Source organism: Benincasa hispida, chromosome 11, assembly GCF_009727055.1.
Source record: "Benincasa hispida cultivar B227 chromosome 11, ASM972705v1, whole genome shotgun sequence".
Classification (NCBI taxonomy): Eukaryota; Viridiplantae; Streptophyta; class Magnoliopsida; order Cucurbitales; family Cucurbitaceae; genus Benincasa; species Benincasa hispida.
The window spans coordinates 61,555,664-61,570,407 of NC_052359.1; the positions used below are offsets into that span (position 1 = coordinate 61,555,664).

The window sequence follows — 14,744 nt, forward strand, 5'->3', positions numbered from 1 at the left end:
AATGTAAAAAGGATCCTTATTTTCTACGCACAACGTGCATCCAATTAAACATATCTCAATTAATTAAAACATTATATTATCGACTAAAATGTTGAAAAAACGAATCTCCACTCTTTCCTATTCTTTGAAAAAAGGGGAAAAAACCCTTGAATCGAGGTTATTTAAAAAAAGAAAAATGAAAAATGAAAACTTGAAGACCGGGTGAAAAGGAGAAAGTTGGAGATGTATGATCGAGTTCGAATAAAAAGACAAGAAAAATACAAGCGAATGTTGATATTTTACATTAAAGATTTAACAAATAAAAAATTGAGTAGACTAGAAATGCACAATTAATTTCACTTCTACTTTCCCCTATGTACTTTTAGAAGCTTCATTGTGCCGATTTCTTCTAACAATTGTTTAAACATTAAACTACATATAAAAAGAAAAAAGAAAAAAGAAAAAAAAAGGGCAGAACTCAGTCTCTCTTTCTGGAGATCTTAATCCTTCCATTATAATTCCACAAACTGATTCCAAATTGATTCTGCCAGATTTAACCAAGTACAAAATGACCACCATTCCCATCTCCACCCTCTGAATGGAAAGATGCCAACGATCCTAATCCAGAAATTTAAGGCAACTTCAAAACAATGCTTCGACCTCCCTAATCCCTATGTACAAGCGCACTACTTCCAACACACAGCTCAAGGAAAGGTGATAGTATGCATTTTTTGACATCCTCTGAGTCACTCTGGATCTTCTTGGCTCCTATATGTGAAAATAAAAGGGTCATTTTTTCACCTCTGAAAAGATTTGTGGACGAGAACTCTTTCTGTAGGAGTATGGATTCTTGAAAACCAATAACTACTGCACAACCTACAAACATGAAAACATGTCCAGAATAATACTGCTTAAGAAGCAACATCTCGCAAATGAAAGAGAAGCCAGGTCGGAAGTGATGAAAGAGCAGCAGGATAGCAACACAGTAAACATAGTAGCAGAGAATTTACATTGGAATGTCAAAAGGCATCTCGCATGAACTTAAAAAGCTCATTAATCCCTCATTTACAATCCTCACAAGATTTGATACAAAAACCGTGACAAAGAGGATAGGCGTAGTGTCAGACCCTTAAGCCCCGTGACACATAGACAGAAGTATGTGGAGATGGAATTTTTATATGTCTTGATGATAACAAAAAAACATATATATATATGTGTGTGTTGTGTGTCATTTTTTTTCAAAATAAAAATTAAAGTAAAATTCTATTCAAAGACATTTATTCTACATCAGAGGTAAATAGGGGGTTTCTCCATGTTCATCATACCTGTATCCGACATCCCTATCAATGCCTTCACGGTGTAGAATACTTTTCTATTAGCCAAACTAGGACGAGGAACTCAAGCACGAACTATAACAGGTAAGTGCAAAATCTGAACCGTGAATGGCCAAAGGAATCACCTCAAAATATACTCCAGATTAAATCATGAAGATAGACCCAATTGTAGTCTGGCCTAGAACCTTTGAACTTCGATCAAGGCCATGACAAGCAACCTAAGAAGGGGGGAAAAAACACTCTTAATCTACGATGAAAGATCAAATAAAAATATTCAAGCATTTTTATTCAATACTCAAATTTTTATGGTTTCTATTCTAATTTTAATTAAATACAGAAATTCTCTGCCTTCACAAGTTCACTAAGTTGTTTGAGAAGTCAAGGGAACACTATCAAATGAAAAGGTGAAGTATGATGTAAAAATAGTAAGAAATGTTTTTGTTCTTCTATCTCCATTAAAAACAGTAAACTAGTAATGAGAACCAAGAAACATAAAACCAATGGAAATGCCGCAGAACTGGTCGCTAACATACATAGATGGCTATGTCGTAAAAGGTTAAAACTTGGTCACTTAAAAAGAGGAAGGGAAAAAACGTTATTGTGGGGGAATAAAACATAAAAGAGTTTGTTTTCTTCACCATATATGATAGGGCAGCATAACGCTCTTCATTCAAATACAATGGTTTTCCCCGACGCATTTCAGTATCCTGCAGCAAGGAAGGAAACTAGAGATTACAGCAGAATCTGAATAACCAAACAGAATGCCATAGAATACTTGATTGGAAATAATAAAGGAAAGATTTCATGAACATCACATCATAATTTGCAACACTGCCTTGAACCATAAAGCAATCATATAATCAAGTAAAAAACAGGTTAATGATGATGACAATTTACCTCCTCACCAAAAGCATCCAAATAAGGAGATGGCCAAGGAGCCTGACGTGCAGATCTCTGCAGTAGAATTGTTGTCCTCTGTCAAAATAAAGAGGAATCTTATTTAGTTGATCCCATGTCAGGCAAAAAATATGTACCACAGAAAGATCCCTAAATACAATATAAAGGACATTTCGACGCACCCTAATCAGCAAAAATACACCAGTGCCAGCAGCGCACACATTTGCATGAGCTTGGCATCCACTTTCCCTGGAGACAAACATAATTAACTTTTCAAAACTTTGTAGTTAACAGTAAAGCACAAATAAAACATTTGATGATATTAGACCACATCCCATCTAAGTCGATTTTGAAAGTACAATTATTTTTAGAAGGAAAAAAGACCTGCAACATGATTTCCAGCTTGGTGTGCACAGTCTACCACATAGCAGACATAATGCAGGATCATCAATAACATGTTTGCAGTCAGGGCATCGCTTTTTTATGTATCTGTTGAAGCAGAAAATTTGATTAGTCACACTTCAAGATNCACACACAAACAAAAGAAAAGGTAAGAAAGAAATTGAATAGAAGTTGAACATACCTCTGCAATAGATCGTGGTAGACATGAGGTAAACGAATTAATTGAAAAGGAACGGCAGGTGTGCAGTGCTTTATAATTTTAGACCTCTGAAATTCAAATTCTTTATCAAAATGACAAAACCATTTCGAAACAAATAACCGCGAGGTTCCATCCTTAAGAACAGTATCCAATGGAGGAATCTCGAACATTTTCTCAAGCTTCTCAATTTCGTTGAGTTCCACTGTGATGTTGTCAATTATATTGTTACCCGCAAGATATGTTTCCAAAGCAGTCTCTCCATAAAAAATTGGCACTCGTGCAGAAGAACTTAGTAGTTTTAGAAGTAGTGCACATCTCCGAAGATAAGGGAAAGTCAAGCTACGTATCATATCCTTAACATTACAAGACGGCTCTGTGTAATTTGAAACAAAATACAGTCGAGCACATTCAGATTCTCCCATAATTTTGCAAATATCAGCGATCAAGCAATCACTAGAACCCAACCCATCTACCTTGCATTGAGACTTGATGAAAGATGTGATTATAGCCTGTAATAAATACTTAAAAATTACAAATCTAGATTAGGCAAAACATACTCAACATTGGAACTTTAAATCCCTCAAACATACCTGGGCCACAGAAACTAGGTAGAAGATATGCACAAGGGAAAGCAGGGATTCCCTGCATGATAAAAAGGGGAAAGGAAGGCAAAACATAACCCACATCAATGATGCGAATGGGTCATGAGCAAGAACAGGATCGGATCCTCGGCTCAAGAACTGGATATCAAATTGTGGCAATTCCACATGAAGGCTGGTCAAGATGTGGAGGATACCTGCAGTAGCATCAATCAGCAAACTATAAATGGAACAGTTGAAGATATATGTAGAAAAACTCCTACAAAGTATTCCAGATGGGAATATATCTTAGCATTAATTGAAAGTTCATGTGCACGAGTAATGAGCCATCATATCTAATATCCTCAACATTAATTCATATAGGACTTTCCCTAAACAGAAAATGAATGGACATTTAGAAACACATTCAACAAGATTCTAAGTATCCATTCAGCTCAGTCCCTAAGATGCACACTCCAATGAATGGAGTGAAAGACAGCAAAACAAATTAAATTGATGGGAGCACCAAAAATAACCCAAAAAGATAGAGATGCTTCTAGGCCCCAGAGTTGTACCTCGTCCACATGAGTCACTAGCATTTTCATTGGACGTTCCAGAGCAGATGGAATCTGCAAACCTTTGAATACCACAAAATCTTTGAAGCAAAAGGAGAGAATCCTCACACTTAACGCTTTGTATCACTTTTAGCAATAAAGACAATACAAAACCACCAGAAATTTTTAGCTCCTTATACAATGTATTAATGCCAATATTGGGATTCATATCAGTCTTACTACGAGCAGCAATTTCCATTGATATGAGGGAATACTTGAGAGTGTCCCACATAAGAATCGATGGATTAACCCTGGAGGAGCTTATTAACTTATCCTGTTTCCCAGAAAAATACAACTTAGACAGAACAAGGGACACAGCTTCGAGATTGCGACTCACTTTCCTATGTCTATGTACAGAAATATCTTTAAGAACTTTATTCTTCCCAACAGCATTAGCTGCATATTGCAGGAGAGCCACTGCTTGCTGAATATAAAGTGGATTCACTTTTTCACTTGATTTGTTAAGATGACCTGAAACATGTGATGAACTACCAACTGAACTCGTCGCCGGGTTCCAAATCTTTTGAAGTTCCCTAGGAAATGCAGGCAAAGTGGAATTTGCAAGACGTCTGCACACCGGGCACAAGAATTCTCCCTGTTACATAAAACCCATATATATATATATATGAATATGTATAAAACCACAAACCACATCGTCATCTTATTCCTAAATTAAAAATAAAGTATTATTTTAATACATGGTCAAGCAAAAAGAAAGTGTGAACAGAAGTAGGGTTGATTAGCACCAGGCTAGGTTAATCCAAACATCAAATAGATTATATCTTAGTCCAAGTATATGAGACCTGACAACTGGTCAGAAACCAAAGGTTTGAAGTTGCTTGATGCTTATTAAGCATCCCCTTCATCTCTGAAAAACCTACAATTCTAACCACTACATCTGCATTATAATAAAGACTTATGAAGATTACTATTTGAAGAGAAACATAACTCAATTTAACAAGAACCACGTAGATGCCTGCTATCATGAAACATCTAGATCTTGTCATATACATAAGGTCAAGAGATAATATTTTAGAATAGAGACTGAAAAACTAGACAAAAGACGTGATATTAATTTCTGGATGTAAAATTTCTGGGTTTGGATTGAGATGATACTCTGATCAGGTAATTAAAGCATTAAGTTTTGGATTAAGCTGGGATATTGAGCTTTCGATTAAGATGATTGATACTATGATTATGTTAATTAAAATTTTCTGGCTCTTTATTCGTAGAAAATGCAGAATGAAGAACTAAATGAGAGGTGCATATACCTGCTCAGGATCAACAATATGCCCTCCTTCAAATACTATTCTTCGAGCAAACCTGAAAGTACAATGAGAGAACATATGTTTGGCATTAAAATATATTGGAACAGAAATAAGCAAAAGTACCAACAAGCAGTCTAAGAAAATAGGTTCATCTTGCACTTCCACATACAGCTAACGATGTCTTATTTCTAAGAACTCAAGGATATAGTAGTCCAATCTAATGGATCCTGTTCAAGTAAGGTCATTACAATGTCCTATTTCTAACTATATATCAGTGGAAGGGAACGACAAAGTCCTCCTTCAAGCCTCACCTTAGAAACTCTGGAGTACTAGTAAACAAGGATGTTTCCATACATTCGATTTGATTCACAAAAAGTTCCGGTATCACGATTACAATATCAAAATGAGAACAATAACACCCAGCAAGTTCAATCCCAAGCCCTAGAACTACAGGTCTATTGAAAATATATGATAAAAGAAAAGGAAACAGAGACAGCCAACATTTACTATTAATAGCTTGGCTCTAACAGACGTGCTAACAAACTCCCCACGGTCTACTTCAGGGATACTTCAATCCTCAATCCATTGAAGAGCCAAATATGGCCATCACTTTCATCTTCCCACAGAAAGGAATTCACAAACTGCCACAACAAGTTCCCTTTTCCTACAACTAGTTTTTCCTGCCTTTTCCCCTCTGCTCTCTATAATGCCACAAAACTCAGATTTACAAATTGTTAAAAGTTCCAAAGCATAAAATCCTGGGATAGAGTAAACAAATAATTAAGAAACATCAGACTGTATAATATTGAGGCTGGTCACACATAAATAAAGTGATTTTCTAAATCTATAAACTGCAACAAAAGATAAAATCAATATTATATATATACATATATAAAACCCATATGTTTTGAGCAAAAATGGACAGATTTTGAGAAGGATACCTTTCCTTCAATGAAGATAAGTATCGATCAAGACATCCTTGATGCACAGCATGCCCACAAGAAGAAAGATAAATTCCATCACAATCTGTAGGACCAATTTCATTAAATGTGGTAGGCTGCAAAGATTCTACTGGCGTGTGAATGTTATGAGAGCTTTCAGAAGTTGAATGATTTTCTGCCAGCTCTCTTGATAGAGCAGCTATATATTTTACATGCAGCACAGACTTGGAATCTTCTCCACTTGCAACTTCAGAAGCTTTATCATCCTCGTTGAATTTAGAATGCAGAGTATCATGCATTTCTTTTCGAACAGATAAATAAATATCCTCTTCCAGCTTATCAAAGCTGAATATTATCTTTTCTCCTCTAACATTTGATGTACCAGGCACTTGAATGTCTCGTAAGGGAGGAAAATGAGACTTGACAAATTCCAGGAAAGCGCCAACTTCCCCAGGTAGTCCATGATTGGAATATTCTTTTACTGCATTCTGAATGAGCTCTGCTAACTGCGGCGATGAAATCACTCCTGAACCTGCAGAGGAGGGGCTTAGTCCTGATTGATCAAGGTCCCTTTTTGACACCGTTGAGGCATGTTCATCTCTCCAGTAAGGTTGATCCCATGACACGGGACCTCGATCAATTAAACTCACGAGCTTTGATTTCTTGTTTGAGAAAGATATAAATTTTAAGATCAGTAATAGAAATCTGTAAAGGATGAATCAAATTATAAAAAAGAAACTGAAATGGGGAAATAAGATAAAGTTAATAGAATATAAGAACAGCAAATTGCATACCTGCAAAAGAATCAGAAAAGATATGGGAACACTGGAACTAGAATCATGGCAAAGTGAGCAAACAGTTTCAGACTGTTCGGCAATGTCACTAACATTGGGATTCTCAGATTCTTGCCCAATTTCTCTATCATCATCATCATTCACAGAGGCATCGACACTGGCCAAAAATTTTGATTGCTCGGCTCTCATTTTTTCCTGGAGACAACCACACAAGAAGTTCCAAACAAAGTACATTTAGTAGCAAAAGTAGAATAAACATCATCCCCAAGTGTAAGCACAGCCCGGGTTTAGGGTTTACCAACGTAGACAGGGTTATACCATAAAAGGCCAATGAATTTATAATCTACGAAGGAACTTTAACTTCAACTTAACCTTTACAAGACCAGAACGAAAAGAAGGCCTTGCAAATACAAGAGAATTATTTATCTATCAAATGGCAAGCAATATTTTTCCTTGGAAGAAAATAGTAAGATCCTTTTTTTTTTAAAAAAAAAGAAAGGTACTTACTAAAAAAACGAAAAGACATCTTACCAATATAGCAGCTTGTCTCTCTCGAGCCTTTGCCTTCCGCTTCTCACTATCAGAAGTTCCACTCGGTCTATTAGTATTACTAGTAGGCACAGATTGAGACAAGTAACCAAGGATTTCAGGAGCAAGTTGCTGGACTTTGCCCATGCAATGAGAATCAATCTCTGAAAATTTCTTCAACAAGCTTTCAACCAGAGAGGATAGGTTGCAACTTCCAGCCTCCAACAAGTTCTCTCGTCCTTCCTTCCTGTGCATTTTCATTAATAAAACAAGAAGAGATAACAAGCTTTGTCTGCCGAAACCATATGCTAAACCCTCATCAATTTCTTCGGCAGCAAAAAGAAGCAAAGGAATAGAATCTTGAGCATAAAATGATTGATCACTTGATTCCTTTTGCTGAAGGCAAATGTCCAATGCCAACGCTAGCAAGTGCAGAGCACTTAACAGGACACTATCTGGGGCCCGCGATTTAGTTGATATCTCAGCAAAAACAGAATAAAACAGCACAGCACGAATGAACTGAAGGACTGTTTTACAAGTAGCTATTCTTGCCAATCCCCTAAAAGGAGGATAGATATTTGTCCATTTAGGTAGCTGTGAGGTCAAAGCAGAGACACCACATGACCTCAAATATCGTTCTTCAGCAACCTGCAGATCTCGTAAACTCCAACGAGGGTGGTACAGATCCAATTCTTTCCAATACTTCCAATGCAAAGAATACATCCCCTGAAATGAATTTATATCTTAAGAAATAATAATGAACAAAAATATGTATGCAACAGAAATCCCAAACTGGCGAAGGGCATAACCTGATTAAATCCAGAGGGATTGGAATAGACAGCAATTGTATCTAAAATTTCCTGCAGCTGATGACACTTGCAAAGATCACGAGGGAGTGCTTTTACCAATTGACTATGAGTAGCATCTCCAATTGCCAACTTGTAAATCAACTCTCTTTTCAAGCTTTCGGCTATTGTAAGTCCACAAAATCTCCTTTCATTGACTACTTGTATGATTAATGTGAGCATCTCTTGCACTAAAATAGGCTCGTACCTGAAGAACAGTTATTTTATACTTAAAGTGAAAATTTTAAGAACATCATTTTTTACTGAAAGGGATAATAATAAAGTATATATAGTTAAACGTGATTGCTATTTCGCTCCCAACCATTTTATATATTCATTTCAAGTATAATTATCAACACCCACATAATTTGAGAAATAGTAAAAATTGCCCCATCTTTTTCTCAACACTTCCGTGATGTGTTGTGGTGTCTCAAATAACTATCACGTCTATAGAACTTGTCCCTTCAATCGCATACAATTGCCACACTTTAGTACAATGCTACAGAAGCAAGAGAGCAGTGTTCAGCCAATGATAAATATCCCATGGATTTAAAAACCAACTTTTTATAAGGACTAGTTTAAATACCAAAAAAGGGTGATAAATGTTAATTGAACTTCTATGATAAGTTATTATTGTGAAATGTATTATAACCTTACAAGGAGTATCCTCAACATCTCTATACTTGAAGGAATGTATCAACGTCAGCTTAATATAAAGGGAGTGTTATTATTATTATTTTAATACAAAACCTAGCTTTTATTGAGAAAACTGAAAGAATGTCCAAGGCCATACAAAAAACCAAGCCCATCCAGGGAGACCTCAACTACAAGAAAGGACTTCAATCCAAAATACCAAGCTCATAAAATTGAATCCAAATAAATGATATACGTGGAGTGTTAGTGTAGGTTGTGCGGAAATTTGGTAAAGGAGGGTCTCTATTTTTGTATCCTTGAAGAAGATACTAAGGTTTCATTCTAATTCCTGTATTATTGTAACTTGATGATCCAATGAAACTTTAGGTTTCTTTACAAAATATAGATGGATAGATATTAAAATGAATGGTTCCTAGCTGGTGATTAAACAAGGGTCTAAGTTGCACCCGAATTTAGAAGAACAATATGTTCCAAGTCGAAGTAATAGATGAGTACATACTCACTAGGGCGTTCAACATTTAGGGAAAGATAGTCTGATAGCCGGAAACGTTCTATAATTCTACTGACATAAAGATCAGGTGGAGCCATTGCCGCACAACACTGCAACAGAAAGAGATCAAGCTCCAGACATTGTTCTGACCTGTTACAAAGCCATCAAAAAGCAAGTTTCCTTACGTGCGAAAATGAGAAGATAGAACATAAGTGCTTTGTTCCCCAAAAGTTAACTTACCACCGGATTGATCGATACAACTCACATGACAATAGGGCAGCATCTCCGTTCCTCCGCCACATTCCAGCATTAACCTCAGCACAAAAAACTTTAATGCGTAGAGGATGCTCCATAACAAATGAAGAAAAACCGTATGGATGACAGTCTGTAAGAATACTTTTAAAGAAGTCCACATATTCAGATGACAAATTTGAGGAACTAGCACCTGTTGCACTTGGCAGCACAGATTCATTAAAACAGCTTCCCAATGCCTTCTGTAAAAGCAAGGAAAGCAGCCGATGTAATGGAATGTGAATAGATATGTCCTGTGAACTAACATCATAAACAATGTTTGGCCAAGCAGATAAGCTTAGAAAATGGAGAGCATCAATCTCCATGGCATAATCTTCATCAGTCACTGTATCATTGGTCACATCCATCAACTGGTGGTCTTCTCCAAGACCTATACCATGCTCATTGTCAATACTCATTTGAAGGCCACCGTACATACGTGAGGAATATTGCCTATTATGGTATTTGCTTCTTCTAGGAAGCTTCTCAAAAACAAATTTACCCTTTTCCATCTTGTATGGAATTTTCTTCGATTCCAGGGCAGACATTTTTCTTGATGAATAAAATTTGCAACTAGGTGTCAGACTAATGCTCTCATCAAGCATGTTTGGAATGCTTCCAGATACATTTTCAGTTCCCAACCAACTATCAATAATCTTCAAGCACTCGTAAGTCAGCCACATAATAGTTGATGAAATTGCATCTGAACAAACTTCATCAACTCTTGATGCAGATGTGGATGTACTATTCTTTCCCAATACATTACACGCAGCACTTTCCTGTGATAGACGTCCTACTTTAGCATGTCTAACACTATCTATATCATCTACGTTCTGCTTGTACGTTTGGAAATACATTGCATCAGCTGCATCTTCACAACTACTACTAGCAGCAGAAAATGCTTCCTTCACCAATAAGGAATGAATGTTAGCAACGGAATGATCTAAACCAAAAGGCAAATGAACATTTTCATTTTCTTCTTCTATGTGGAGGCCTGTTTCTCTCTTCTGGGGATCCATTCCTTGCACAAAAGTCAGCAGTCTCAACCAAGTTCTTAGGATATCCTGCTGCTCATAGATTACATATCTGGGCACTACAGCATGGCTCATGACAAATCTAACATCTTCAACTACACGGATGGTGGTTTCATACAAATTACTCCACTTTACAACCTATATATGGGAAACGAAAAATCATTTTTCTGGATAAGAAAGGAAAAGAGAAAAGAAAAATCATAAGACAGCAAAAAACAGAACTATACCAAAAAGACTACTAATTGAAAATTATTATTACTATTATTATTGTTGTTGTTAACATATAAAGTCTTTAAGGGGGAGGATATTTTTCAATGTCATCATAACATTACAAAGGTCATAGTATTTAATTGCCTGTGTCTACATAAGTGAAGATTACACATCTATCCTCTACAAAAAAAAAATCATATGAATGTGGAGTCGAACAACATAACAATTGACTGAGTGCTCAGAGCTGAAAATAAGGATGCTTTACCTGCAAGCGACCATCTTCGCTTACGCAAGAAATGAAAATATCTTCTAAACATCCCAAGAGGATGGACAATAAGTTCATTTCCACTACCAAACGAGGAGTAAGTGTTGGAACAGTGAATATTTGCACTGAGAAAGTTGGCAATAGTGGATACTTTTTAAGCACATGGTCACTACTGTCTTCTATCGCTTCGTTGATAACAGTAGGATAATAATTCAAAAAAACTTTTGCAAATTCATATTTAAATATAGGTTCTCCCAGCAACTTAAGAAGTAACTCATGGACTTTCTTCACTACGCTATCAGTTAACAGCCTCTCTAACCTCACCAAAATATCCAATAAGCCAGCTGAAGAAATCACCCTTTTTGAAACAAAGCTGAGTAAGCTTTCACTGTACTTGCAGAAATCTAAAAGCATCTCAACCACAGCAAATGTTAACTCGTTTGCAACCTTTTTATGCTCTGTAACACGGTCACTCAATTTAGGGTCTTCCACGCTAATATCTTCTGCAGATAAGAGTTTGTTTTTCCAAGAAGTGAAGAGTGCATCAAGTATAGGCCCTACAGATTTAACAAGTTCTTCTGGAAGTGGTTGTATCTGTTCTGCACCTTTATGCTTTGAGCAAAACCCCTCCCGCTTCCACGCCGTCGCATCACCACAATCGCAGCAACCACCTCCAGTATAAATTATGGAGTAATCGTGGTCCTGGTGGTTTCCACTCTGAAAGCAAGGGACGCAAATTGCACAAGTTGGATCGTGTTCACAAGTTCGGCACCTATAAGCTATATCGTTATGTCCCCAAACAGCGCCACATACACCACGCTGGCCAACACTCATTTTTGACAGATTCTTCAGAGCATATGCTGGTTCGCCTTCAAACATCAACCACTGTAACCACATCATGCTTTCACGGAATTGAGCTTTCATGGTTGGGCCTGTCAGAGACTTTTTGGACCCTGCTTTAGCATCACGTATAACTTCTACCACTTCGACATCGGCAGGCAAAATTGCAGTTACCAGCTGCGGTATAAGAAACTTGTTGTCCTTGACAAAAGAAACTAAACCACGAAAAAGTTGATCCAATAGCTCATCAGGAACTCCAAGTACAGCAAGCCGCTGACAAACAATAGAATCAGAATTATAAACAAGTGAATTGATGATAACCATCATTTGATCAAGGCACTACACGATCTCAATTCCAAGTAGAAATGGAACCAAAAATCCAAAAACAGAAAAGGATAAACGCGTTTATAAAGTAAGACAACAACATACACGATTGGTAGCAGGATGGCAGCAAAGTACAAGGGATTAAAAACGAACAACCCCATCTAAATCAACACTAAATTTGAAATGCAATGTAAAAATAAGAAACGCGAAAAGAAAATCTCGCATTACCCGCAGAATTCGATCACGCGGCTTAAGTGGCGCAGATTCAGAAGGGGAACCAATATCCATATCGTCCATTCTCCGGGAGCGCCAATATGGCACCAGCCAGTCAGCGCAACAGAAACAGCGCCGTAGCCGAGAGGTTGCACTCCCCAGGTTTCAACTCCAGCCAACAACTACTCCACAAGAAATCCGAAACCCTAAGATTGAATCCTCCAATTCGTGCCGTCTCGATCATTCAATCCTCCTGGAACGGTGAATTTCAACACTGAGATTGTCCTCTTTGCCCCTCCGGCCTCCCAAAAGTTGGGTCTATTCACCAAATTTCAGAACCACGATCAGCGTAAAGAGAAATGAACGTCATCCACATAAAAGTTCATCGGGGAAGGTAAGTATAAGTAGGAAAATTGCGTCCAAAGTCGTTGAAATTACAAAAGAAAATGCAAAAACCCTTCGAAGGGAAGTAGTTGATCCTGATCGTATCTTCTTCGGTTGCGTAACTATTATTCCTTTTTTTCTTTTTTTTCATTTTAATTTTATAAAGTTCATATTTTGTCTCACGCAATGCTTTGAGTCGGTGAATTGTAATAAAATGACTCTTGTCTGCAACAGCCCAGGCCCATTTCTCATGTTCGCCTGCCTGGCCCACCTCATTCTTTCTATCTCTCTCCTTACAATATTAAACCATGTTGATTTTATTTTTATTTTTACTTTTATCTTTTGAGATGAACTTAGACTTGATGATTAATAATAAATGTTCATATTAGTTGAGCTATGATCATGTTGGTAATAACGTTGAAATTTAAATAAAGTGAAAGTAATGAGTAGTATGCTTTTTTTTTAATTCAACCATACGTCGGGTGTGATATTTAAAGTCCTCATTTTTTAGTCGATAATGTAAATTTTATGCTAACCGAGTTATGCTCGTGTTGGTCATAGTGATTTTTGTAACCTTCCTTTATTTTTTCTTTTCTCTTTTTTTTCATTACTATAACTATTGACATGGAGATTTTAGATCTGCCCTTGGGGAAAGAAGCATGTGTTAAAACTATGCTCAAGTCGATTGCTTTGTTTACTTGTCAAGAATTAGAATGAACTACCATCGAAGTGACAATGTTTTTCTTTGTTGTATGAGTCACTTTTCATGTATCTCAATTCATCTTAAATATTAATAATAATTTGAATAAATTACAAGTTTTGTCATTATGAGATATCTAATTACTCATTTGTCCATAACAAGTGGTATCAGAGTCGTATCCCTATGTAGTTATGTCAATAAAATTATCGAGTGTCAAACAGTAAGTGGTGAGCCACGAAAGTTATGGTCAATTGTGGAGATTCGTGGTTGAGCTTTATTGGATTAACGGTGTGCTCCAAAGAAAATGAGTTTGCCTAAATAAAAGTTAGATAGATATAGATGACTACTCGAGAGGAGGTTCAGCGGTCCCTCTGTTCGAGGGGATGATTGTTAGGAATATGATCAATTTTAAAGTCCAACATTTGCTAGATAAATAGGTGATTATGGATATACAAAAGGATGATAACTATTTATAATGATATGAGACATATATAAAGAACATTGTCCCAATATAACATGAATATTTATTATCATCAAAACAAATATGATACAAGCTCGTAAAGCTAATAACATTAACATAAACTCTTCCTTGCTAATAATTTCACCCCTTTGTACTTGTAACTTTGTAATGGAATGTCCCTAAAAGGAAAAACAATATAAATAATCGTAATAATAATGTAGAAAGGTTAGCACGTTACCCGCCTCAATTTTCCTTTTTCTTTTTAATTTGCTTGTCAACTTGTAACTTAACCAAATTTGTTTCACGAAAACTATTTCTTTCAATGTAGTTTTTTATAATGTACTTCTACTTTCTTAATTTGTTTGGATGTTTTGACGATAGAATTGTCAACTTTTGACCAATTGAAACTCTAGATGCAAATTAATTGTTAGGAGAATATGAACGCAAATTAATAATAATTTGGTTTTGCTCTATTATTGTTATTATTATTATTATTATTA

At 36.4% G+C, this 14,744-nt stretch overlaps 1 protein-coding gene across 5 annotated transcripts; it reads right to left on the bottom strand.

Moving 5' to 3' along the window:
* Positions 1-202: 202 nt before the first annotated feature.
* LOC120090285 (E3 ubiquitin-protein ligase PRT6) lies at positions 203-13,229 on the bottom strand. 5 transcript variants are annotated; one of them, XR_005485499.1, is made up of 18 exons: positions 12,716-13,227; positions 11,324-12,436; positions 9,764-10,986; positions 9,533-9,673; positions 8,344-8,587; positions 7,538-8,260; positions 7,007-7,201; positions 6,213-6,874; positions 5,275-5,326; positions 3,965-4,598; positions 3,402-3,607; positions 2,794-3,320; positions 2,595-2,699; positions 2,393-2,459; positions 2,211-2,288; positions 1,952-2,020; positions 1,305-1,531; positions 203-747 (listed from the first exon to the last, which is right to left on the bottom strand). XR_005485499.1 is itself a non-coding variant. In XM_039047855.1 (18 exons), the coding sequence occupies exons 1-17, from the start codon at positions 12,782-12,784 to the stop codon at positions 1,457-1,459; spliced, it is 6,183 nt and encodes a 2,060-aa protein (XP_038903783.1). In that variant the 5' UTR covers positions 12,785-13,227; the 3' UTR covers positions 203-747; positions 1,439-1,456. The 5 variants fall into 5 exon arrangements, 3 of the variants coding, with proteins under 3 accessions (XP_038903783.1, XP_038903782.1, XP_038903784.1); XR_005485498.1 differs by having other exon boundaries at positions 203-855; XM_039047855.1 differs by having other exon boundaries at positions 1,439-1,531.
* Between the last annotated feature and the right edge of the window lie 1,515 nt (positions 13,230-14,744).